At 47.6% G+C, this 27,012-nt stretch overlaps 2 protein-coding genes across 5 annotated transcripts; one reads left to right on the plus strand and one right to left on the minus strand.

Annotated features, from left to right (window-relative positions):
* Positions 1–28: 28 nt before the first annotated feature.
* On the minus strand, positions 29–18,527 carry LOC133349999 (histone deacetylase complex subunit SAP30L-like). Of its 3 annotated transcripts, none has more exons than XM_061563934.1 (5): positions 17,083–18,527; positions 15,313–15,565; positions 8,523–8,615; positions 5,230–5,328; positions 29–1,982 (listed from the first exon to the last, which is right to left on the minus strand). In XM_061563934.1, the coding sequence occupies exons 2-5, from the start codon at positions 15,481–15,483 to the stop codon at positions 1,860–1,862; spliced, it is 486 nt and encodes a 161-aa protein (XP_061419918.1). In that variant the 5' UTR covers positions 15,484–15,565; positions 17,083–18,527; the 3' UTR covers positions 29–1,859. The 3 variants fall into 3 exon arrangements, with proteins under 3 accessions (XP_061419918.1, XP_061419916.1, XP_061419917.1); XM_061563932.1 differs by having other exon boundaries at positions 8,523–8,648; positions 15,304–15,565; XM_061563933.1 differs by having other exon boundaries at positions 8,523–8,648; positions 17,083–18,524.
* Positions 18,528–20,461: 1,934 nt separating this feature from the next.
* Positions 20,462–25,916, plus strand: LOC133350003 (high mobility group protein B1-like). 2 transcript variants are annotated; one of them, XM_061563940.1, is made up of 5 exons: positions 20,462–20,610; positions 23,740–23,957; positions 24,075–24,223; positions 24,549–24,723; positions 24,834–25,916. In XM_061563940.1, exons 2-5 carry the CDS (start codon positions 23,808–23,810, stop codon positions 24,984–24,986), a joined length of 627 nt encoding a protein of 208 aa, XP_061419924.1. In that variant the 5' UTR covers positions 20,462–20,610; positions 23,740–23,807; the 3' UTR covers positions 24,987–25,916. The 2 variants fall into 2 exon arrangements, with proteins under 2 accessions (XP_061419924.1, XP_061419925.1); XM_061563941.1 differs by having other exon boundaries at positions 20,519–20,610; positions 23,743–23,957.
* Positions 25,917–27,012: the final 1,096 nt, after the last annotated feature.

Below are 27,012 nucleotides of genomic sequence, written 5' to 3' on the forward strand. Positions count from 1 at the left end.
TTACTTTAATAAAAATACATACATGAAAGCGATTTAAAACTTGTCTTTATTTTGTAGTTGGGAAGCAAATGTACACGTCATTTTTTTTTCAATAAAAGCTTTGGTGAACACGTAAAAAAAAAAATCTGTGGTTAAGTGACGACTCTCGATGGCTCTGCAAACGTGATGCAGGCCAACGAGAGCGGTCAAGGCGCAAACCGCAAATTAAATATGGGTCAAATGCACGTAACGTTCATATAAAGCTCGACACTTACACTTTACATCTGCGAAAGTTTTTTTTTCCTATTTACCTTGCTTTTTCTTACTAAATTAATTTATTACATTTTCTCTTTCATCACGTAAAAAAAAGTAAAAAAAATTCATGTCGCTTTTTTTTTCATAACCCAAAACTTCAATTACATTTGTATCCAGTAAAGGCTTTCAGTTTGGTAGTTAAAAACCACACGAAACCTGCCGACCTCTTCATCTCCAGTGCTTGTGTTTTCGGTGGACGGACAGAAAAACGTACGGCTCGGACCGCCCACCTGTTATTTCCGTCCGCCAACAATAGCACCCAGAAACACAGCAAAACGCATCCTGGCAGTTGCGTGTTGTCTTCAGCCTTCGCACGCGACAAACGGTGTGGAAGATTTTCGGTGACGCCGAGATACACCATAAAATGCCACCACACCGCTGGAACATGGAATTTCTACCACTTGACTAAATAAACGAGCTTTAAAAATGAGATGACCACCCCCCAATGGTCAAAAGAGCAGGGAGGGGGGTGGGGTCATTAACAGGCCCAAAAAAAAGCAAACATCCTTTTAAACCGGGCATAAAAAACTGTAAATGTTTAAAATGTTAAAAGAGTATGATATTACTCAGTCAGAGGTCTTGTGATTGGTGGAAAAAGTGAGTTTGCTCATTAAGCCCGTGTGTACGCAGGTTCTCTCGTGTCAGTGTCTTGACTAGTTCTCACGCAAAGATGCATTTGTCGGAACTCGCCAATCGGCAAGCTTCACGAACAAATGCGATCAATCCTACGGCACAAAACACGTTAAGCTCCCCAATCTTACTTTGTTGGGAGCCAAACGCAGACTTTGCGGGGATTCGTTTGTTTGCTGCCAGGATGCATTTTTCCAAGGCCTTCACTGGGGGTCGGCATGAATTTATTTTCGCACCTCTGAATGTGGCCAACGCTGACAACCGTTGGTGCCAGATTGCCAGAAGGGACGCCTAGAAGCGCCAAGTGCCGAGTAGGAAAGCGCTCAACTCGGACCGGCGAGTCAACAACGTGCCGGGGCCAATCGCAACGAAGGCATCCTCGTGCCTCAGCGTCTTTGCCGACTGCACGCCGAGTGCAAGAGATTGGAGAGACTTCAAAAATAACAACCACGTTTCGTCAACCCGCTGACGGCGTAAGGTGTCTTACGTTCACAAAAAAAACTGATCAATGGGATACGATGGGAGCAGCAAACTCGGCACATGCACTATGTTCAGCCGAGTCCCTGATCGCCCCCCCCCACCCCAACCTCCAAGAAAAAAATGACCTCCCCATTAATTGGCGATCTCAGTACGAGCACTGGCCACACTTAATGGCGTTGCCAACGCGCGTGTGGCATTGGTGGAGGTTGACTCCACGTTCACGGAGCAACAAGCGGGAACCCACGTGCGTGACCTCCGCACTCGTGGCACTCGCGACCCCCGTGGTGTGAAGTAGGGGAATGGAAGGAGAGTACACACAGGGCCGCAGGTGCCGCGTGTTTCCGTGCGGTCGGTCGGGCGTGTGCGCGAGGCTCAGTGTACGTGCGTGTGGGCGATGCGGATTCGGGGTTCGGGTGGGACTACCCTTCGATGGGGGCGGAGAGAGGGGTTGACCTCTATCCGGTGACCGTTTCCGGCTTCTGGTCCAGCTTGCTCTTGTTGTTCTTGACCATGTAGATGAAGTAGGTGAGCGTGTCCTTCTCGCTCACGGGTATGGTCCGGAAGTGGCGGCTGATTGTCTGCAACATAGCAAACGCAAGTCGGCGCCGTCAACTCGATCATTTACGCAGCTGTAGTGAAGCCCAACTCTCAATAATATGAATCGTGACATAATTGTCAAGTAAAAATAATTATTTTCTTAAAACAGCAAAGCATCACGGTTTCATGACAAAGTGTGTTATTTTTCAGAAGGGTTCTGCTGCAGACCAATCTCTTATATCAGTATTTTAAACAGACAGGATGACACCAAAGTGCTCACATAAAACCCAGGACTGCCTGCAAGAAAGAGAACACTGAAAATGTTACGCAGGTAGGTCAACAACCAACTTGCTGTGCTGTCTTCTGCATGCATACTCTTCAGGGCAGACGAGTGACATGCACACATTCTCTCTCCGAGATCTACCAAAGCCCCTTCAATTCGATGGATTACAGCCACGCGGTGACACCAACTACACCCGGCTAAATTTGGTGCCTTGGGAGTCTTAATTTTAATCTTCAACATCCCATCTGTTGAATAGCACGCTCGAGTCGTAAACATCGCCGCCACCCTTTGCTGGAAAAGGCGTCACGTTTTCTTTGCCGCATAAGGCAGAGACGTAGCCTATTTATCCGTCCCCTGGTAAGACCAACCCCCGCCCGGCTGCCTCCGTCTGCCCTTCAGAACGGATGTGCGATCTCATTACCGCTCAACGTGTGCACGTTGCTAATGCGTATCAAGTCCCCCGCTCGCTTGAACGATGACGGGCCACGTCTGGAAAACCGGGCGAGACCGGCTTGCAAAAATGACGTATTGTCTTCATCAACACCGAGCGGCTCACGCTCAATTCAAAGCCGTGCCATTTTTATTTAAAACAAAGACGGAAAGATTTTGCATACAATAAACACTACTACACTGTATAAAAATACATTTTACACGGACTTCTGTCCTCCTCTCTCAGCCTTTGATTCCCCGGTGGAATGGTACACAAAATAGCGCGACTGGATTACGCATCAAAGACTGCAGAATGGCACAGCCAATAATGTTTTAAGCCGCAAATTGTACGCCCATGTGCACATGCCGCAACAATAAATGGAGAATACCCGCCAATGGCGATCCCGACTCGCCGAAGGAGGACCTAATAACGCATGACAATGAGCTTGTGGGCGCGCACGCACACAATTGTATGCGTCCGCATGCAGCACTGCCCACTTCCATCCATCACGGGCATGGGAGAGTAAAGCCGCAGCCTCCGCTTCCTCCCACAGCCGCCAGAATGTGTCACAGCAACCTGCAAATCCCTTGAAATCCGTTGGCTAACCCGCCCCTGCCCATCCTCTGTGTGCCACTCGTGTGCATCCATTACCTAATTCCTTCACAATACACCGACGCCTCCTTTGAAACTGCTTTTCATCCTCTCTCGCCATTGCCCGCACGCCAATTGATATTTTCTCGCCCGCAGCAACGGATTGCAACGAAGCTGGTGCCATATTACCCCAGTATACGTGGCGTTGTTCCAGAATGAGAATTAAGGTGGTGTCTCTTGTGCACAGCACTCGCCCAGTATGACACCGCATCTCCCCCATTGTGCCTTTTTTGTTTCTCTATGCGAACGAGACAGCTTGCCAGAAATACGGAGGCACTCTGCCCTCTCTGCTAGAAAAAAAAACTTATGGTAACTGTTACTATGAATCCTGCTCAGATTGTGCGAAACGGTTGTAAAAACCCTAAACGTGTATCGTGTCCCCTTTAGGAAGCAGTGACCCCATTCACGCAGCCTTGTCTGGTCATGACCCGACACTCCATTGCACACACCCCTTTAGCTAAAGCTGCACCCAGCTTTAGCCGAGATGGGTGCTGTGTAGTTGCAGTCTGTGTATGCGGACAGCGTTGTTGCGCCCGGTATGGATTTTGTGCATGCGTGTGGATGTGCGAGTGCACCTAGTGCATACTGAGGAGCGGTGGCGCAGCAGTTAGCGTACTGCACGACGAAAACAGCAAGCGGAGTTCTATTTTCGCTCATGGTCAACACCAGTGACGATTATCTGAGCTGGTCCTAGGCTCCCCGAGGTCGACCTCAGCCTCAAATGAGAACCTGGTGCGGCGTTTAAACATCGCCACTAGGGAAACATAGGCGGGCATGTGTGGTGCTGGCCACCTACACCCTCATGTGCCCTGCCGGCCTTGATAGACGCTTGCTAAGATCACTTGCCCCAAAAGTATGTTAGCTATACAGGGGACCTTTGCCGTTGCACCGAGCCCAGCACAAACACTGTGGTGACATCACTGCGAAATGCAGCAGCTGCTGCTGCTGCTGTTGTTGTATGCATGTGGGGAGCAGTGGCACATTGGTTTGTGTGTTGCACTTTAACCGAGATGACCTGGGTTTGATCCTCATCCAAGGAAAAACACCCGAGGCAATGAATGAGCATCTGAACCTGTCGTAGGCCTCACATAGGCCAACCGAAAACCTGGGTGCAAGGTGCAAAATATCAGCAATGGGGGGGGGGGGGAGAGAAAAATGGCCAAGCAAGATGTGAACCTAGCCAACCATCTCGCGTGCAGCGCCGGACGTTAAGAGATGCCTGTTTACAGCACTTGTCTCTACACAAAAAGGTACGGGAGGTGTGCCAGCCCAGATATTTCTTGCTCGTGCCATTTCCTGGAGAAAGGGGCTTCCCAGGAGAGGGAGCTCCCGAGGACCTTTCTCTACCACGCTGGCCAGATGTCTTGGAAGCGGCAACACCCACACACACACCTTAATCATCCCAGCGCGCGTGACCTGCTTATCGACTAATTGTGGTGAACCCATTAATGCTGCTGGGTGGGTAGAGGTGGGGAGATTTAAAAAAAAATTCACATTGTTCCAGCTGCTGTGGGGGAGAGTTAAACAGCGCCCTCGATATTACACCATAGCAGCAGTCTGTGGCTATATACCACTGCATATGGATAAATGGGGGATCTTTGTGTATACATCTTCAGCTTGTACAGTCAATAACTGTATAGAGGCATAAAAGGGGATCTGTATAGAGGGGTACTGGGTGATGAATAGTGTGTTTAGAGAGGTACTAGGTGATGAGCAGTGTGTGTATAGAGGGGTAATGTGTTGCCAAGTCCGAGGTACTTGCCGAGTGTATAGAAAAACTGATGGTTCTTGTGCATGCTACATGTGTGTGTGTTTGTATAGGAGAATTTCTGGTTCCTCTGTAGTCTATTGTGGATCCCGTGTGTCCGGCGGGTGCCAAGAGCTGCTGCCGATTCCAGCGTACTCAACGTGCGTAGTGCCTCACCTCCGCCAGCTGTGCCTTGTTGAGGCCTGGCCTTGTCTGCAGTTTGTAGTGCCGCTTGTACCGCCTCAGAGTGTTCACTTGCAGCTGAAACAAATCCACCTGGCACAGACACGAGGCACACACATCATTCAATATGCCATCAATAGGACTGTCACACTCGTGATGGGCCAATTGCTCAAGAGCTCACATCATGCCATTACTAAACAAAGTAAAAAAAAACAGGATTCAAATTTGGTTTGTTAACTTAATTCAGCGTATTTCATTTCCGGTAATTACAACTGTCAGTTTTATTTGCATCACACGTGCCGAAACACTCTTTACAGGGAACATGAAAGCTGTGCCCGGAGAGTTGATAAAGAAGCAAACTTCAGTAGTTGTAAAATCAACTTTTGTGGCCAGTATCTAATCGTTCCAAGTGAAATCTTGTCTCATTACAGAAAACTGCAACAGCACAACTACAATATAACAACTGATTAAACACAGAATAATGCATATTCTTGGGTCTTTCGGTAAAGTCACGTAGATAGGTTCAAAGAAAATAAATTTTGCCCCCTCACGCGCATGATGTTTAAGAGGAATCAACTGCAACTCTGAAACGTGACATTTCATCAAATTGCAGGAGGTGGGTGGGGAGATGGGGTTTGGACCCCTCGGAATGCAAGTAATACTCTGTGCATACCCACCCCCTAACAAACTTAGCGTTTGTCACAGTGCTCTCCACAACTGGAAAAAAAAAGTTGGGTGGAAGGCACAAAAGAGTGTGCCATCAGATGAAAAAAAACAAGGCACTTCGAAGGAAGGCATCTTGAAAAAAAAAACCACCAAGTGAAAAGCCACAAAAAAAAACGAAGAGCACAGTGAAAAACAAGAAGTAAAACCAGGATCCCAGAAACTCCATATTTTGCATTAACTCTAACTCTTATTAATTGCAACTTTAATCGTGTCGTTTGTTGCCGTATGCTTGGCAAACTGGGCCTCAGGGTCTGCGTTCAGCAACCGTGACATCATGCTATCACAAGCTCATAATACGTTCGAAAAAAGTTCTGGCTGGCCTCCTGCCTGGATTCCTGTCTGCCTGGCTGATGCGCAAATGCGTTTGTGCGGCAGTGACGTCACCGTGTGCACGCCACCTGCATCCCACAGCGCTGCGCTGGGCTCGTGCGTAGCTTTGACACCACGCCTCCCTCCCTTACCCACCATCCACCCCGGTCATGGATCCCACGCACAATTGCACAGACAGTGCTAGTTTATATATATATGTAAAAAAACAATCCACATGAAGGAGAATGATTCATGAAGTCAGCTGCCTACTCAGTGTAACCGGTCCGCCCTATCCCTCTCCTTCCGTGATCGTTACGAGGGGACAGGCCGGTTAACAAGTAAAAACAACAACATTAGTTGATGAGTTCAGAGGTGATCAGTGGATACTCTGCGTTGTATTCTGCCCTCCTGAGAATCGGATGACTCCACCACCAAGGGACACCAGAGGGTTGTGTAACTGCAACTCTTTATTTCAAAGTGTTCTTCTGAGGAGCATTTGTGCATCTGTAATTATGACCAGATGCACACCAATCAATCCCAATTCACACCACCCCAATGCTCAACCCCCGTACTGTAGTGTCCACCCGAATCTGAATAGGTGCCCTATACCCTGAATTGATTACGCTACTGGTGGGCGTAGCCTACTGTGCACTCACGTGACTGTGGGTCCAATCACAATTATACTTGTGGTTCAATTTCGATTTAAAGCTTTCGTAACTGCAGGGATTCATCTTCTTGGTTCTTTCGAATGAGATTCAGACGCTGTCTTTCCGACAGCCCTGTTATTCACCCGAGGACGGCTGCTTGCGTTGTGGCCGAAACGTCGTGAGAATTGTATTCTATTATGTAACATTTTTATTATTTTATTATTTCCCTTCTACGTGACTTTACCGAAAGAACCAAGAAGATACTTGTGGTTCATTTACATTAAGCCCATACCGGCTACATCAGCATGGTAACAATTATTCTTGACAAAAATACGATGAATTGTCACAATTCATGGTTGCAATATGACTCAAGAAACGAATAATCGTTTTGGCTCATTTTCACCATTTTGTTTGTGTTGTGCATTGCTTTATCTAGCTAGTTTGTACGTTAGTCTTTTCTCCATTAATCTAAATATTAAATGACCATATATGTTGGGCATTTTACATTGTACTAATTGTAAATGTATTCTTTCACACGTGATTCAATGCATGCAATGTGAATGTAAGAATGTAATTTTAATTGACGACTGGATGCATTGTTACATGCCCACTGTCTACCCTCCAATCACAAAAGCAGAGCACAGCAGAGACGGGTAAATAAAATCACAAAATCCATCACCATTGAGATTAATGCTACATTTTAAGAGCAAAAAACATAGCAAGCTAAAATGTATTGCCACTATATATGTTTCTCTTCTTGGTTCTTTCGGTAAAGTCACGTAGAAGGGAAGTAATAAAATAATAACAATTTTACATAATAATATAATAACATAATATAATAACATACTAACTTTACCAAAAGAACCAAGAAGATGAATCCCTGCAGTCACGAAAGCTTTAAATCGAAAAATGTATGTTTCTGTTATGAGGCAGCGAGTTTTTATTTAATTTAAATTCGGGTTGTGCACCACTGATAACGATTCCTTTATAAGTCTATACTGGTGGCGCACAATGCTTTCTAGCCACTTTGGAGGGCAAGGATTGGTGACTCGTGTAGAGATTGGTGGAAACTCCCAAAGCCAATGGGTTGCACAGTGACCAGAAGACAGTATACACCAATTGGGAGCATTATCTCCACGGTATGCGTGAGTTTTTGCTGGTTACTCTGAAGCCTCGCTAACACTTGGATCAAAGACTGCCTGAGAATACCAGGTGTTGTAGGCTTGAGCTGCAAGGCGACAGTAAAACAATGTACTCTCGAGCCTATGCAGAAGGTGCGTGGTTTTTTGTCTACTCCGGTTTCCTCCCGCACGAAGCAAAAGACTCCTTTAAATAAGGTACTGGCCAAACATCACAATGCAGTTCTGATTAAGGGAGTCAACGATCACGGAGGCTTCCCCGCACAAAAAAGATTACACTATCCTTATTGGTAACATGAAATGGTAAAAAACGAGTTGTCCTGCACGAAAGTATAAGCCCCCACCTTGCCTCCCGTACGATCCTCCCCGGTCTCCCCCAGGAACAAGTTCTTTCACTTCCTACCGCCCTGGTGACTAAACCCAACTCCAACAACACTCCCCGCCGTGGATCACCGCCTCTGCTCACCTCGGGTGACTCCAAATCATGGTCGGGCGAGTCTCCTCCTTCGTCATCACTGCCTTTGCGCTTCCTCTTGTTGCGCACGCTCTGGATGTAGTTCTTGTGGAAGTCGCAGATGTACAAGTGCCGCACCTTGTCCAGCAAGGCAAAAAAGGTGAAAAAATATAAGAACGTGAAATGAATTGGTTATGGGGGCACTCATCGCTCGCGAGTTATTGTGCGTCATTGCCGAATGTGGTTGCCGTTTTTGGTAACGTTTCATCACCTGAAAGCATTGGTAGAAAAATGTTATTATAATTATTCATGCTCGTTACCTAGGATTAACACCGTTGGCTACATGCGGTACAAAAGAAGTTCAAAATACATACGCAGAAATGTCTCACTGAGGCTTGTGACTCTTTTCATCATCATCCTGCCAAGTTTTCGCATGAGGGGGCAATTATTTCTACGTATATTTCAATTACATAATTGGTGGATTATTGTTCCAATTTGGATATCGACAAATGTGTTACGGAATTTCACAAACGCTCAGCAACAAAAACAGGCAGGGCAAGAACGACTGGGACTGAACGCCATTAATCTCTGGCATACAACAACCACCATCACTGCAAGATAGAAGAGCATATTTAAGAGACATGAAGCTATGAGTGACGACCTTCCCGGCCTCTGCAACCGGTCACGGATATTAACGAAGCACACAAGCGGTCGGAATGAGAGCTCTTAAAACAACCTCTCATGGCACAACACAAATACAAAGATCCACCGTATAGCATTGACAGACTGTTGGGACAAGTGCTATTAGCGAGCACCTATGAAGGCCAACAAGGGACTCGAGGGGGGGGTGGTTGGCCAGCACCAAGCCCGACCGTCTTTGTCTCCCCAGTGCTGATGTTTACACACTACACCAGGTACTCACATATGTAAGTCTGAGTCGACCTACGGGAGGTCCAGAACCGGTTCAGATATTCATCACCGATGTTGGCCGTGGTGTGGGAATCGGACTGGGGAGCGAGAGGGGTCGCCGGGTTCGTAACGCAGTGCGCTAACCGCTGCGCCACCGCTCCTCACACGACACGGCCTGAAGTGACTGTGACCCATCCGGTTTGGCAAAGCTGGAGAACGAAAATAAATCTGTAAACATAGTAAAAAAAACCATGCACGATGGGACGCTCTGCATGCAACGCACGGGAGTACAGTACAAAGACAAATATCCGCCATATAGCCTTAACAGACTGCTGGGGCAAGTGCTGTTGGCAAGCACCTATGAAGCCTGGAACAGCACACGAGGGTGTGGGTGGCCAGCACCATGCCCGGCCGCCTTTGTCTCCCTAGTGGCGATGTTTACACATCACACCAGGTACTCACTTGAGGCTGAGTCGACCTAGGGGAGGCCCAGGACCGGTTCAGATAATCTCGTCACTGGTGTTGGTGGCCCTGAGCAGGAATGGAACTCGGGTCGCCGGGTTCGTAGCACAGCGCGCTAACCGCTCCACGACAGCTGGAAACCTACTAAAGCCATGCCCCATGGCAGCCCTGCATGCAAAGGCGTGCAAAGACAAAGATCCCCCGCATAGCCTTAACAGACTGTTGGGGCAAGTGCTGTTAGCGAGTACAATAGCATCTATGAAGGCCGGCACGACACATATGGGTGGTCAGCATCACGCCCGGCCGCGTTTGTCTCCCGAGCGGCGATGTTTACAGGACACACACACACGTGCACCACCGCAACACTCTGTCCCGACGGCATTGCAACTGGGCTGTGCTTCTGCAGCATCAGCAGCAGGGTCATGACACGGTCGGGTACACAATGGCTGAGGCTCAGGCACTCGGGTAAAAAGAAGGCACGCGAACTTGATCTCGGGTTGCCATGGTGGGCCCAGCAGGAATGTAACCGCCCACAGTTTTTTGGTGGCGAGGCCTGCCTGCCTTGCCTGCCCTCTTCTAAAAAAAAAGAAGAAACTGCCTACTACTACTACACACACCCCATCCCCCGGTATGGGCCCTTCCTACCCTTTGGCGAGCACACTCACACACAGAGCCGGCGATTGTGCCTAGTGGCGCCATTCACTCGCTGTAAAATAAAAAAAAATGCGTAGCCTGGTGTGCGGGGTATTCTTTTTTGTTCGCCTGCCCTTTGTTAAAACTTTTTGTTGTTGCTGATGCTGTTACGATGGATTTTCTCGTCACTTTGCAGATTTCATTTTCGTTAGAAAGTGAGTTGAGTTCCACCGCAAACGGGGGCCCCGGACTTCAACGCAGTACACGAAGCAGCGCTAATGGAACATGATTTGAGCTTTTGACGCGCAAGCCGTTGCATTTTTAAGCAAAGCACAAATCGGTGGACGCGGGCAGATAGATGCTGCACGGGCAGCAGGATACACGGGCACAGGCAGCTGAGATTAATGCAGGAACTAAGGTTCCCATTACCACTAACAGCGTCAACTAAGTGCCCTATTTTTGTTTATTGGCTGGGCTTTAGGAGCACAACGTGAAATGGGTAATCTTTTATATTGGCAACAGCATCGATGTTTTACGGCAAGGAGCTCGCTCGCAGTCTGTTAGTGCCAGAATATTTTCTACTGTACATACTTAGCTTGATACAAGTTATTATTTTGATGACTAAAACTACATGTGTACGCTCTAAATTCCTAACGAAAACAGTCCAGTTTGATCAGCCTATTATCAATAGCCCTGACAATAGCAGTCCAGTTTGATCAGCTTATTATGAAGAGCAATTGGATTTGTAGACACCGCTATAATAATAAAGCCCACATTTAATAGCTGATACACACGATACAACATCCGAGAAGATGGAGTGATGAAATAAACTCGTGTGCAGGTGCTAGGTGGAGTATATAGCTGCTCGCTAACAGCACTTGCCCCAACATCTGTTAAGGCAATAGGGTGGGTGATCTTTGTCTTTCTATCACAGCATTGAGATGATGGTTGCTGAAGGAAGCCTTCATCAAGCAGTGATGATGGAGAATTAAATTCAGTCCACAAATAAAGTCTGGCTGTTTGACAGACAATATCAAGAAGCACTGGCTTGCGATGTCTGGGTTGGTGGGGATGGTGCAAAAGGCATGGCCAGCTCAAGCACGAACCTTGCTGGTGTGCAAGACTCCCACCTGCTGGGCAAAGAGGTGATGCCTATACCAGTTCGCAAGTCAAATCGTTTTTTTTCCCAAAAGCTTCCAGCGTTCTCAACTAACGTGCGTGATTTTTTCTTTCTCCAGGCACTCCGAATTCTAATGTCGGAATCTCAATCCCTTAAAAAATACATTTTAAAACGATATAACACTTTGCCTTGAACAACAATACCGCCACACGATGACTGACATTTCTTTCTGTGCAAATCCACCCAGCGGGCAAGCCAGCCGCAACCACAGGGCGGTTGGTTGTGCTTGTAAAAGCCCTTTTGACAATTGCTGCCACATCAGCTCTTTTTTTCGAGTTCCTTTAATCTCAATCAATCGAATAAAAGTATGAACTCTTATCTGTTACACCTTCACTTGTGCAGTTTTGTTGCTGGCTGCTTGGCATTTTGGGGGGTGGGTTGCCTTTGTGCCTGTGCTCGGCAAGTGATAACAAAAAAAATCCACTGCTGGATGAGGGCCAGTCCCATGCCATTTAGGTCGTGGGTGTTATCTGACCATATTTCACACCATGCTGGTTCATGCGGGTGGCGTGAAAGCAGAGACCACAGACATAGTGAGGGAGATATTGCAAGGACACTCTGACGACCAAAGATATGAAAACATCACGCTTGCGTTATTATTTATATTATAATCATAACTTATTCACCCAGGAATACATGACTGACCACGTACGGTGCGAAAGAAGTTCACCACACTGTACATACGTTGCACGTTTTTAGCCAATGGGAAGAAACCGAACAACACAGAGCAAACCCATGCAGAACAGGAGGAAAACATACAAAAATACGCCGTGCGAGTCAGGAGTTAAACCCAGCTAATTCCTGTTCCGAGGCACAAGCGGTGATTACTGCACCACCCCTGCAACGTCTAACGATGGCAGCCCCCCTGGGTTGCACGACACTAGCGGGGGAAGTGTAGACTACCAGCCAAGTTGTTGTGCTGCAACGCGGCCCCATTGTGTAAGAGATGGGGCAGACACAGTGAGAGTTTTCTCTTTCTGGCTGTAAGTGCAGTAACCTGTACGGTGAGACAATCGGAGCACTGCACGGCTGACAGGCAGTTGCCGAGAGGACCAAGAACGTAGCAGAGACCGAAGCAAGGCCGTGTTCGACAGAAAAGGTGATGTCAAAAGCGAATTCGGTATGCACACAGTGCATGCAATATTCCATGCACGGCTATCATGCAATGCACCGGCAGAGATTAAGACCAACCTGCAATACACAACACAGCCTGTGCACACAAAACATCTGCAGTATACCACAAGGACTTAAAATGGCACGCACGGCTACAATACTGGCACATATACAAAAGGCCAAATTAAATGCAATGCAGACGATCTAAAACATTGTCAGATTTAAACTGTATTTATAATAAACGGCCCTTTGTTAATCCACTGCTGGATGAAAGCCTCCCGATGTCAAACGTGTAATGGAGGGGGGTGTTTGACCGACCATACTTCACCACACTGCTCAGTGTAGGTTGGTGAAGTGGGGGGGGGGGGGCAATGAATTATACATACACAGCACGGGGTGGCCTTAATCGGTGAGCATAAATGCACAATAATGTAACCAGATAGTAAAGCAGTTAACCAGCGGAACGTTCATTTGGCTATACTCTAAAATACTTTTAACAATAAACGACACAATGGCACTATCCCGATGAAGATACAGGTGCCCCCCAAGACGTCCCTGCGGAAGTGATAATGAATCTTAGTGGGCCCTTATACGAGTTAAATAAAAGGATGCCGATTTGTTTTCATATTCAGTACTAGTTCACAAAGCCTATCTTCCCCAGGCAAACGTTTTCAATAAATAAAATACTTAACCTGATATGATTGTTTACAATTTTTATCTACGATCGGACACAACTACTGCAAAAATTTATATTTTTCCGCAAAAAACACTAAAATTGTCGACGACTTGATTCAACTTATTATGTTTAAAGACGTCCCCAATCGGAAAATTCTCAATTTAAAGATTCCGTTCTTTTTTTATTAGAAAGAACAAACATTAACGAACTTAATACTCTGAGGGGATGATCCTATCTTTTAACGTTTTCGAATAATTAAGATTTGAACATCATAAAATGCGTATTTTTTCATTCAAAACCTGCTTGAATCCGAAATATCTCAAAAACAATAAAATATAGAATAGTTCGTCGTTTATGGGGTACTTAAAATCGAGATATGAGGGCCTTAAAAATTAAAAATCTCGGATTTTCAGATGTTTCCTGTTCTTTGAGCTTTCTACTTTGTCCGGAAGTACCCCAGATGGTTTGAGGAATACATCTAGATTAAGGTCTCTATTTAAAGATATGCAAAATCGTTGAACCTGAACAACTGTTTTTGATGAACATTATAGTCAATTAATTTAATGCGGTGATTAAACTATAGTATGCCGCTTTTTATATAATTTGGCAAAAAATGTCACTGCATTTCTTCCAAGTACACCGTTATTCAGTTTAGAAATATTCTAAACAAATATTTTTTTATAATAGGGTTTTCCCCTTTTTTCTGGCAACAAAACAGGTGTTAAGATGTTAAAACACCAAACTGAAACCTTTTACAAGGAATCATGTCTGCATTAACCACAATGCTTGTGGTCAGAATGCAAACAAAAAACATACTCTGATAATAAATGCATTGTCCTTGAAACTGATTGGTTCACACCAGAGGCAGCTTTCTTTGAGCCTCGTCTCAAACGGTGTTAGACCAGAGGACGCCAAAAGGTGAACAGCACAAAGACAATGCATCAAAAGGCAAGGGAGATCCCATGATGTAGCTGCTTTTTTATTTATTTTTGCACCTCAGAATAACTGTGGATCTTTGATAAGACTTTTTATCTATCATTTTACAATTTAAAGTAGTTGGTTAATTTTATAGCGTGATGCACAATTTTATATCCTCGTATTGTAAGCTAATCTTGCAATATTTTCCAAGGAATTTTAAAAGTTTAATACATCCTTATATATTGCTCATTCCTCTACACCATCCCAATTGTTTGTTTTTACTTTTTGCTCTCCATCCAGATGTCTCTTGCAGCAGAGCCTTGTGTTCACAATGCTCCCACCTATTCATTGCGCATCCTATGAAGGGATTATTCCCTTCTGGACTTAGGATGAACAGAATGATTTAATAAAGGATGAATGTTGTGTACATTTGTTATTGAAGGTAGGGACCCAATGAGGTTGTTGCTGTTTAAGTGGGAGACTTGCGATAAGTGGTGGCCTGATTTATTGACCAACAAATTCTAAGGCAAATGACCAGAGTGGTTTATTGAATGGCTCAATTATTTTAAGGAATGCTTAATTCATGGAATAACTGGACTATGGAATGACTAATGAATTAAATAATGCCACGACAGATTGACTGCTATATGCAATTACTGAATTAATTATGGATTGAATGATTTGTGGAATAGTTGATAGGATTAAGTTAGAAAACGCCTGATATATGGCATGTCTCATGGCTTGACTGAGCTGACGAATTTGACTCGCCGAGATATTATGGCCCACACGACCCATGGCACTGATTGAACCGACTGAATGAATTAATCTCACACGTGCGCGCACACACACACGCACACAAAGGCCCCAAGATATTCTCTCTCGCTGCCCGCCTTTGCACGTACAAGACTTACGCTGCGGTCAATGTCCAGCTTGAGCTTCTTCTGCGAGATGCTCTTCTGGATCCTCTTGCTGAAGCTCGCGTTGCCCGCCGGTCGCCCGCACCGCTCTCCGTCGTCGATGAGGCAACATGTCTGGCCCAAAGGCCCGTCGCGGCTGTCCTCCTCCGTGCTGAAGCCGTTCATCGCCCTACGGCCTCGCGTGTCCACCTGCAGCTTGCCGCCTGCGGAGTCCCGTTCAGTCCAGCTGAAGTTCCCGTCCGTCGTCCTGTTCACATCGTTCAACTTTTTATTATACGCACAAACCTGCACCGCATACCTGTCAGGTCCATATGGTATAAAGCCGTTTCAATAAGGGCAAACAAAAAATGTTGTCTATTTGTGTTTCTCCCTTGTGATGGGATTTGTAGGATTAATGTTGAGATTTATAAGGGCACGGGGTGACCAATAAGGTCTGTACTGGTCTCTAATAAGGTAGGGCATTGAGGGGTTGACAGGTATGTAATGGTGAGTGTAGTGGTGAGTGTACTAGTGGTGAGTGTACTATTGGTGAGTGTACTAGCGGTGAGTGTACTATTGGTGAGTGTACTATTGGTGAGTGTAGTGGTGAGTGTACTATTGGTGAGCGTACTAGTGGTGAGTGCACTAGTGGTGGTTGTCTACTTGTTTGTATTTCTCCTTTGTGATGGGAATTTGTAGGAAAAACATTGTGATTTATAAAAGGCACGGGATGACCAATAAGGTCTGAATTAGTCTCTAATAAGGTAGGGCACTGATAATGGGTTGACAGGTATGTACCGTAGTACCTCTCTGCTCGAGTGTTTGTTCACCTGCATGATTCACCTAACACGTCCACGTGTTTATTCTCAACTCTTCTCCCCCCCCATACCTCTTTAACCTTTATGCCCACCCCGATGTGCCTACCCACCTGTACACGAGTGCAACTCTTTGTCCTGCCCTCTCCCCAGTGCTGCGCTCTCCGCCCTGGTATCTACGTCCACGTGCATCTTCGAGCCGGTCTATCACCTACCCCACCACCTCCACCCGTCAGTCCACACAAATCGCTCTCGCCCTACCTACCTACTGGGTGTCTTCTTGTCCAGTCACCCACTAATGCATGTCCCCACCTGCCCCACACAGCCAGTCACCCACCCCTATCTCGACAGCAGCAGCCGATATAAACTCGGGACTAATTCGCTCTAGATTTGAAGCTTTCGTGACTGCAAGGATTCATACTCTTAGGTTTTTTTCGACAAAGTCACGTAGGTAAAAATAAGCAAATAATAAAATAATAGAAATAATATTATTTTATTTCAATTATTTATTTTATTATTTACTTATTTTTTCCTACGTGACTTCACCGAAAAAACCTAGGAGTACTAATTCGTCTACTTACCTACCCCGCTAGACTCGAGGGTTGCTTCTCAAAGCACGTGGCGGCACGCAGCAGCCCTCCCTCTCGGACCACCCGGTAGATGTTAGACAGCTGACGAAGGTTTCACGACAATCAATGCTGTGCTTTTACTAAGTTAGTAGCGTTTAGTCACCACACTTTGCCCGTAGATTATCTTTGTACCTTGACGTCTGAAGCTCTGTAAGGTTCGACGTTGCACTACGATTGTTGTTGTTGTTGTTGCAGCCTGCAAAGTGTCTTGCTTGCTTGCTATATCACATCCACGTTTGCCTTCCGGGCTACAGCTTTCAAATCGCCTCTTACTACTCCACTGCCCGTCGCTTTGTTGGCTATCTCCTGCAGATGTTGTGTTTGCTGTTCGTGTCGCTTACCGACCACAGCAGCAGCAGTCAATCCGCCGTCGTCGTCGCTTGCTCCTCGGCTGTCTCCGTTCGTCCTTCTTCTGCTTCTTTGCTCGTAAGACCACCAATGGCGAGTCCGGTCGACTGCTGTGTTCGTCGCCTCGCAAGTCGTCCTCTCTTCTCGAACACCTCGTTAGCTTATTTCACTCGCCCCGTACGTCGCCTGCTGTGTAAATGACGACCGCCGCTTTGCAGCTTGCTGCTGCTGATTGCTGTTGTTGTAGCTGCTGTTGTTGTAGCTGCTGTTGTAGCTTGTTTGGTAGCTGCTGCTGCTGCTTCTGCTGCTGCTTCTTCTTCTTCCAATCTCCCGCTGCCCCCCTGGTCACCACCTACCGACACCGCCTCCCGGCTCTCGCTCCACGGCCTTTTAAAAAGCGCGACCACCTCCACCACCCCGACTCTTCCCTCCGTGTGCACTCTGATGCCAGGCGGTGCTGTCTGTACCACTGCTGCTGTTTGTACGCTGCTGTTGTCTGTATGCTGCTGTCTATATCACTGCTGTCTGTATCACTGCTGCTGCTGTCTGCTGCTGCAAACTAACCCCCCACCACCCCCTGCTGCGTGCTGTGTACTGTACCGTGTCGCACACGCCGCGGTACAGTAGCGACACGGCTGTGTCTCTCCCTACACACACAGCCACGCGCTTTGTTCCGTTTGCACGGCCACCACCACCAACACCACCAACACCGACACCAACACCACCCCCCCCCCCAAGCCCCCCTGGCCCTTTCCGCTTCCACCCCACCAAGTAAAATTAATAGCAGCGGTGCAATAAAAGAACGGGCCGACTGCGCCGACGATGAAAAGCAAGGGGGGTGAGGATGAGCCAACAACGATGTGGTTGTTAATAGCTCTTGTTGTAAAGAACTGCTACTAACTAACTGCAGCCTGCTGCTACTAACTACAGCCTACTGCTGCTGCTACATGTGTCAGCGCATTCAACATGGCAGCGAGGGCCACGCCGGCTTCCTACCTCCTCCGCCCTCCTTAAAGCCACCACCACCCACCACCAACCCAACTACTAATAACTATAACAGCGGGACTGACGATTACAATACTACGAAGGTGTAACCCCGCCCGCCACCAAATAGCTGCAGAAGAAATGAACACGACAGCAAATCCCCACCACCATCAACGCCACAGATCTCACGGGTTGACGGGTTGACAGAAGTTGCACCCGCGGTGAAGTCGAGCCAACAACAACAACACAACAACAATGTTGCTCCCACCAACATCAACGTAATGACTCCCCACCCCGAGACTGACTAACTAACTACAGCACTCTCGATTCTGTCCGGCTGCTGCTGCTACCGCTAAAGAGAGGCGGGTGACTACCCAAAGCATCACCGCCGTGGAGAGGTGGGCACAGAACGCCGGCGTCTTGTTTGGATGTTGAAAGCCAAACCCACGAGACCCCCCGCCCCGCCCCTTACACCCCCCTACACCCCTCCCCTCCACACACCCCACTGCCCCTCCACCCCTCTCCTCCCTACACCCCACTCCCCCCTTCATCCCCCCCCTCCATGCACTCCACTCCCCCCTCCACCCCTCCCCTCCCTACACCCCATTCCCCCCTCCACCCCTCCCCTCCATATACCACACTTCCCCCTCCACCCCTCCCCTCCCTACACCCCTCCCCTCCCTACACCCCACTCCCCCCTCCACCCCTCCCCTCCATACACCCCTCCCCTCCCTACACCCCACTGCCCCCTCCACCCCTCCCCTCCCTACACCCCTCCTACTCACCAACCCCAAACGCCACTCGGGCCTGTCACGCGTCGAGGCGGGGCCTCGCGGGAAGTGGGCGGGGCCTCGCGGGAAATGGGCGGGGCCTCGTAGGAAGTGGGCGGGGCCTCGCATGAAGTGGGCGGGGCTTCACGGAAAGTGGGCGGGGCGTATTGATGCGAGCGACGATACGGGGCGTGATTGTTAACCAAATTTGAGATGCAAGGTTTGGCAAATAATAATTAATTAATTAGTCAGAATATTGTATTTATACTGGAGGAATCCGATGGGCTATGAGGCTGTTTTCCCACAGATGTTCAGTCGGGGCGGGTCAGAACGTTAACAGCAACGAACAATACAAAAATACGATAGGGAGTGCAAAGTGCACACAAGAAAGGTAAACAAATTACCCAAACGCATACAAATTAAATTAAACCATCCCCGTCCTAACCAGACAAAGCCCACTGAGGTATTAACGTATGAGTTCCTGCAGTCACGAAAGCTTCAAATCAAGATATGAACGTATTGTTCAAAAGTGACCTGGCCACAAATGATAGCTAAAAAAAATAAAACCCGTTATCAGGAATAATTCATATGGAATTTTTTTACATTAACAAAATTCAATGAATTCGTCAGTTATCAAGGTTTTATTTGTTATTTGTGTGTATCACAGTGGACTCACTCTCCCAACTCTTTCCCCAATAATTGTGGCCTTAAAGTAAAACAAAATATATACTGTAACAGGCGACGTTTCAGGCAATGGCCCTTGATCATAGCTCATGACGTTGCGCTTGTGTGCACCACTGCCAAAGCAACATCAACACATATGTGCTATGAAAAAGGGCCAATGTCTGAAACGTCGTCCGTTTTTATTTCCCCCCCAGTGTTGTTTATAAGCCCTTCGTTATCTGTGCCCTCTGTTCACTAGCCAATCAGAACACGAAGAGAGAGGGGGGGGCGGTGCTTAATTAAAAGAAGGCGGGGCTAATATCCAACCCCCCCCGCCGCCCCCCCCCCTTGCGTGACGCGCCTTGGCCCCGCCCACCCGGCGCGAGGCGAAGGGTGCGCGTTGGAAACGCGTCAAGAGGGAGGGGGGGGAAGCGCGCGGCGAAGCCCCCCCCGATCGCCCATTGGCTGACCGTCGATGACGTCACCAGGGCGACGACCAATCGGATTTGAATTTGGACGCGCCAACTCGAGAGTGCGGAATGGGGGGCCCAATTTCCCCCACGGTCTCGTCGCCTGCGGGGGCCGGAATCGGCGGCACGCGCCTCCGCAGGCGTCGCACTCGCAGCCGGCGATGCGCCGAAGCTCGAGGCGATTGCCGTTTTCTCGGTGCAAAGCGAAATACGTGGTGCATGTGACCAACCGGGGCATATATTCTGCACGAAAGTCGTCCCAGCGGCGTTAATCGGCGCCCCATAAATAATCTCGCATGACACATCCCTAGCCCTGAGCGCGGTGCACGCAATAAGCGCCCCACTATAGCGCGCCTCGCACAACGTATAAGCACTACTACGGTGTCAATGGGGGCTCTACGGCTTAAAAGCGAATCTCCCGCGCTTTTCTCTCAGCGCCGCATAAATTAGCGCTCGACCAATCGGGCGCCGTCTTTATGCGTTTGGACGGGGAACCTCTGGCCAATCAGGAGGCGCCTCTCATTGGCGCGCGCTGACGCCAGCCAATAGAAATCGCCGTCTCATCGCCCCCTCAGCCTCCCATTCTCCAGCGTTACGGCGAGGTGCACAGTGGAGAGGCAGCGAGCGAGCGCACGTAAGTTACGGATATTCGCCGTCGGTCGCCAGCGTTTCGTCGCCAATTGAATTCCCGTCGAGTTTCCCTCGGGGCCGTTGTGGTGCGCGATATGGGCGCGTTTTTAGACGCGTGCCCGAGCCGTGAGCACAATTTTTGTGACTCAGTTTGTGCGAGGCGGATCTACATATAATGGCCGACAGTGCTTAAGCTTCTCGGCAGTGTTCGCGAATGGGCGCAACTTTGAGTGCCGTGCGTTTGCGTATTTTTTGGCTCTGAATCGCCACGTTTTCGGCGTCATTCGTCTCGGGAGAGTGGCTTTTCTCTCAAATGTAACGCCATATCGGCTGCGCGATGGTTTTTTGTTATATTTTTAATGCGAAATCGCCTCAGCCGAGTCTGCCTCCCCCGCGCGCCTCCTCCCCTCAGCCACCCCAACTTACCCCGCCTCCCCTCCTCGAAACCCTTCCCATCGCTCCTCACCCTGGCGTCCGCGCCACCCTAGCAAGTTTAAATACAATTTAACGGATAAAGACTAAAAAGTACGATAGGTTAATACATAACCAAGATGGCAATTTTTTTGTTGTAAATAAATATACAATTCACTCCGGACGGCAAATGGTGCCATTTTGCGCGGAGGTGTAGTTTTTGTTGTTGTATCGCCCGTCATCCGCCTTTACTGCACGACTCTTTATCGCCTTTACTCATCTCCATAGATGCCGCGTTACTCATTGACGTTGGCGCGCGCTCGGCCTCGCGCAACCGCCCCCCCCCTTACCCCCCCCCCCCCCCCCCCCACTGCGATGGGCGCGCGAGCTTCGCGCGGGAAAAAAAATCGCGCGCGCTACTGCCGCTGTTGCCTACCGCCTCGCGACATCACCCCCCCCATCATCACCCCCCCCCCCCATCATCACCCCCCATCGCCCCCCCCCCCGACATCACCCCCCCCGATATCACCCCCCCCCCCGATATCACCCCCCCCCCCGATATCACTCCCCCCCCCGACATCACTCCCCCCCCGACATCACCCCCCCCGACATCACCCCCTCCCCCCCCCACATCACCCCCACCCCCCACATCACCCCCCCGAATCACCCCCCCCCACATCACCCCCCTACCCCTTCCAGTCGCCTTCCTCACTAAATCCTCCTTCAACCGCCTCGCGACCAAATCGCCCCCACCCCCTCACCCCCCCCCCCGTGTATCGCTATGGGGGCGCGCGAGTCGCGCGGGAAAAAAAAGACCGCGCGCGTCGCTCGCGAGGCGAACGTTGGGCGCGAGACCGCGGGGGGTTCAGTGGGGGGGGGGGGGATTGAGGGGAGGGGGCATGGGGGATTGAGGGGAGGGGGCATGGGGGATTGAGGGGAGGGGCATGGGGGATTGAGGGGAGGGGCATGGGGGATTGAGGGGAGGGGCATGGGGGGGGATTGAGGGTTTTTCGTTAAGAGCTGCCGCGTTTATCTCTCGCCGCGTGTAAAACTAGAAAAATTGTGCAGATTTAAAACAAAAAATTGCGTTAAAACGTTCACTTTAGGTAATTTGAGGGAATAGATTACAAGTGAAGTATTTTGTGTGGTTTATTTTAATCCCCACACCCCCATTCTTACCCCGCGGTCGCGCGGGTTGATATTTCCTCACGAAAGCCGATTGCGTAATTTTTTCACTGCTCTTATTTCAAAGCGTGCGCGTGTGAAGAAACACGCACACACACATCGTGCTTTAATAACACGACGATGGGCGGCCGAGCTTATTTGCGGGTCGCCATTAGCGCTCGAAGCGCTGCGTTCGTGTTGGGGATGTCCGCACGCACCGAGAGGCTGTGTAGTGGTGGTGGTGTTGGTGGTTACCGCCAACAAAAACCTCTTTAAACTTTAGCGAGCCGGGATTTATTAACGTCGCTAGAATGGCGTTGGCGGTGGTAAATAGAGAACGAGAAGAAGGGTGTTGTATAAGAAGAGGGCGATGGTTGTGGTGGTGGTGTTGGAGACGGCTCGCAAACTCGAGCCAATGGCGGAAGGCGCGGCCGCGTAAAATGGCACCGAGGAGGAGGTGGGAGGGGGGGCTCTTGTAGCCGATTTAACGTTACGACTCCAGCCAACACCACCAACCAACACCACACCTACATATACTAGACATTTCGCCTTGATGCCTGTGTGTTTTCGTGCTTGAGAAAGAATACACGCGCCGACAATGAGCGGTAAAGGAGAGGGTGGTGGTGGTTTAGAAGGCAGCTTCGCGAAATGGCGTCCCAGGTTTATTTTTTGTTTAATTTTTTTGTTTAATTCGAGGGTTTTTGTTGAGGGAAAGGTTTGTTATTTTTTTAGAATAGTCAAGTTGGCATCGGGATATTTATATGCCGCTGTTTTTCATAAACATTTTTATATTGGTGTATTTAAAATAATATTTATATGGAGCTTTTGTGAAAATCTGAATGAAAGTTCTCCCTCAGAAAATATTATGAAAATTTTTATCTACTTAATTTTTTTGCAAAAATACACTTCCTTCCAATTATATAGCCCTCCAAAAAAACCTCTACCTCCCCCCCCCACAGTTCTCGTAAAAAATCTACAAATATACCAAAACTACCAAATTGATTAACCTACCACATCTGAAATGTTGGTAACCCCCGCAAATTTGACGCAATGCCCGCCCGATTAATTAGCATCCTGCCAGTTAAGATCTGAATGCAAACGAGTTCTTTATGTAGAAAAGCCAGCAAATGCCCACGCATGTTTGCGGATAAACCACGTGGGTTTCAGGTGGTGCCGTTGCGCAGAATTGCTTGGTGACATAACCACACACCAGCCAGCAAAACTCTAATAACGTATTATCCAACATTTTTACGCATTAGTCAACGCTGTTTGAGCAAGAACGATTGTGCTCTATCTTGTACTCGGTCATTAAGCTCATGTAATATTGTTTCTGTAGTAATTGTAGTGTTAATGAAGTCACGTGATATAAGTACTAGCGAACAATTGTAAAAGCTTTGTTACATTTTAAATTATACATTTCCAGAGAAGAGGTACCAAATTGGTTCTATATGTTCCAAGTTGGATAGTTTTTACACAGCACCCAGCTCTGTTAAAGCTACAAATGATGTGAGCTATTAAATATCTAACGTCTGTTTGTACCACTACCCTGCGATGGCAGTAGTGTCAAGGAAATAAGAAGAATCTTGAGCAGCAAGTGTCGGTGACAGCGGCCAACAAGAACCAACCATGGGTAAGGGAGATCCGAAGAAGCCCAAGGGCAAGATGTCGTCATACGCCTACTTCGTGCAGACGTGCCGCGAGGAGCACAAGAAGAAGAACCCAGAGGCGTCGGTCAACTTCGCCGAGTTCTCCAAGAAGTGCTCCGAACGGTGGAAGGTGAGCGACCGTGGCAATCATCGAGTCTCGCACTGTTTTTGGGACTGGTCTAACTGACATGTCAAAGGGTGAAATTGTTGTGGTTTTATTCAAGGAATACAATTTTTTGTCATACAGACGATGTCTGAGAAGGAGAAGACTCGCTTTGAGGACATGGCAAAGGTGGACAAGGTGCGGTATGACCGAGAGATGAAGACGTACGTGCCTCCCAAGGGCGAGAGGGGCAGCAGGAAAAAGAAGGACCCCAATGCCCCCAAGAGACCCCCGTGAGAATCTCATCGCACGCCAGTTATAAATAACAGCCCTGTTAATTGGGCCTGATGCAGTAGGGTGTTATTATCAGTGTTGAGAATAAAAACACATTATTTTATTGCACTGTTGAAACTGCTTTGTTGCAATAATTTTATGTTTTCTGTGTGCTTTGTATCCATTATTTTGCCTGTCATGTTATGCATTTTTTTTTCTGTTGCTGTTGTGTTGGCCCGTGCTTTTCCCCGCAGGCTCTCACGCAGCGAGAGTCGCTCCCTCACACTGTTTGCGTGCTTCTCCGCGTGCGGCGAATGCTGCTCCTGCGCGTGCGTGCGTCTCTAGGTCGGCTTTCTTCATCTACTGCGCTGAGTACCGCTCCAAGGTGCGCGCCGAAAATCCCGGTCTCACCATTGGCTCCATTGCCAAGAAACTGGGTGAGATGTGGAACAACGCTCCTGCTGACGAAAAGTCGATCTACGAGCGCAAGACAGCCAAGCTGAAGGAGAAGTACGACAAGGTGAGTGCAACAGGAGAGGCTGCTTTCTCATCTTTCCTCGTGTTGGGTAATTTGGAGACCTGTAGTGTTCACTTGGACAAGGTTGCATGGTTTTACCTCTGTGTTTACAGGACATGGCTTCGTACAGGTCAAAGGGCAAGGTCGAGACCAGCAAGGTTGCCTCGAAACCGGCCAGCAAGCAGAGGGATGATGACGACGATGAAGATGATGATGAGGACGAAGACGAGGATGAGGACGAAGACGATGATGATGATGACGAATAGGAGTGCTAGCAGGAGTGTAAATGGAAGTATGGTGGGCTTACTTCACGGTTTGGCTGGTTTCGCTAACGTTAGTTTCCTCTCACTTTGTTTGAAACTGGTTAGCTGTCTGGTTGGAAAGGTGTTTTGAAATTTTAATATTGAAAATCTATGGATACCATACATGAATAGAAACTGTGTACGGATTGTCCGCATTAATAAAATCGTCAACACCCACGGGTGGTTCATAAAACCAAAATTGGAGTGTGCAAAAACATTCCCATGCAGACCTCATTGAAGTTACGATGGTGACACAGGGAATTGTGAAGTAAGCTAGCTGTAAAGAAAACAAGATAATACTTCAAATAAATACACTCTTGTACTTACTAAACTTTAGTTCGGGGTTTTTGTGTAAGGGATGCCATGGTTACTGCAGCCACAGTTTGACGAGCACTGAATTTAGTGAGCATACCTGATGACATTTTTTGCTGAGCTTGTGCGTATTATATGCTTAAGGCAATAATGGCTAGATAATTTGGAAACTGCAGGTTTGTGGCAACAGTAATAGATGAAAACCTGTCAATTTTGGCATCTTTAGTAGCGTGTTGTTGCCGAGTGAAATTTTTGCTAGCGATTCAAGGATGTGGCAAATGAGCAGATGCTTTTCAGCTATAAATGGATCAATGTACACTGTGTTGTAAGTTACTGCTTCATGTACAGGCTTTCTCTTCCCTTTAAGCATTTATGTTTAAAGTGGAAAGTGAAAACATTTCATTTGGCGCTTCATTGTTGCTTGCCTTTTCTAGTTCAGGCTTTTTTTTGTACAAAAAATAATTGCAGTCGTAAAAAAACTGCCAAATGATTATTCTAGTACATTAATACAGTACTCGTGAGCTGCATGTTTTATTGTGCTTTTTGTTCTGTATTTGATTTACTAATAAACATTTTAGTGACTTTGCTGTTAATGTTTATACTTTGAAAAAGTGTCTCGGTGGTGGAAGTAGAAAGACAAACATGACTCAAAGGAGCTTGCATTCAGTTGCTCAGTCTTGGTGTATTCTGCCTTTGGAATAAACTGACCATACTGAGAAATTGGTTTACATCAAGGTTTAATGAAGAAAATGACCTTATGCATCTTAGAATTTTTCATGAAAATTGTAAACACTTGGCCGCAATGCCAGTATATATCCATATGAGCCATAACACATTTTAAAAGGTGTTCATTAAAACAAAATCCATATTAAATTGAGAATGTCGTCTGTATGATCTCAACATGTATACGTGGAAATTATGGAAGTGCAGTTTCAGAAACATTGACCAGATTGAGTCACTGATATTTGAAACTTAAAGCAATCAACCACATTTTGCTTTTTCCCATTTTAAGTTTATTCATTTGCAAAAACCACAACTCAAATAGGCATTCTATGCGTATTAGAATGGCATCATTGCACATAACCATGTGATGGCCACGAACTTGGCTGACAGAACTTTTTGGTATTTTAAGGACAAGGAAAATACTGAATTAGGGTTAAAATTGTATATTTAATGCATAAGTAACCAAATAATGAATGGTTATTAGTTTGCCACGCTTAGAAAATGTCCAGAGTAATGCACGTGTTTCACCTTAACGGAGAAACGAGAGCTGCTATAGTGTCATGGTTACCACGGTTTGCAATCCAGTTTTACCGATTCGATAGTCCGGGCACAAGTACATCGAGGCAAGTTTCCAGCCGAATAGGTTTCTTCATGTGGTTGGGTAAATTATGATTATCGCCCACCTCTTATAAAATATCTTGTTGGCATGAAATGGTAAAACAGCGTTTGCTCTAGTCGAAGCATTTCTACTACCAGTGGCATAAACAACCAGTTGCAGGGCTGCACCTTAACTGAAAAACCTGTAGCGGGCGGTGACTTAGGCTGCCATAGGGGTTGAACAGCTACTGCTGGCCGTGTCGCATGTTAACTGGTGCATTCATTCCACAGGAAATGGTTACCGGTCCTGACACGAACCAGTAATGGATGATAAAAATGGGGCACTGATAAGACGTTT

Source organism: Lethenteron reissneri, chromosome 32 (genome assembly GCF_015708825.2).
Source record: "Lethenteron reissneri isolate LAM-NWPU_2019-01 chromosome 32, ASM1570882v1, whole genome shotgun sequence".
NCBI lineage: Eukaryota > Metazoa > Chordata > Hyperoartia > Petromyzontiformes > Petromyzontidae > Lethenteron > Lethenteron reissneri.

What these genes read in the sequence shown, in the direction of transcription:
- LOC133349999 (XM_061563932.1), bottom strand. Translation starts at nt 15,483, where the DNA reads ATGAACGGCTTCAGCACGGAGGAGGACAGCCGCGACGGGCCTTTGGGC. An exon ending in TTGACCGCAGCGTAAGTCTT is followed by an intron (nt 8,649 to 15,303) that starts GTACGTGCAAAG and finishes TTGCTGGACAAG; the next exon opens with GTGCGGCACTTGTACATCTG. An exon ending in ATGATTTGGAGTCACCCGAG is followed by an intron (nt 5,329 to 8,522) that starts GTGAGCAGAGGC and finishes TGTCTGTGCCAG; the next exon opens with GTGGATTTGTTTCAGCTGCA.
- LOC133350003 (XM_061563940.1), top strand. Translation starts at nt 23,808, where the DNA reads ATGGGTAAGGGAGATCCGAAGAAGCCCAAGGGCAAGATGTCGTCATAC. An exon ending in AGTGCTCCGAACGGTGGAAG is followed by an intron (nt 23,958 to 24,074) that starts GTGAGCGACCGT and finishes TTTGTCATACAG; the next exon opens with ACGATGTCTGAGAAGGAGAA. An exon ending in TGAAGGAGAAGTACGACAAG is followed by an intron (nt 24,724 to 24,833) that starts GTGAGTGCAACA and finishes CTGTGTTTACAG; the next exon opens with GACATGGCTTCGTACAGGTC.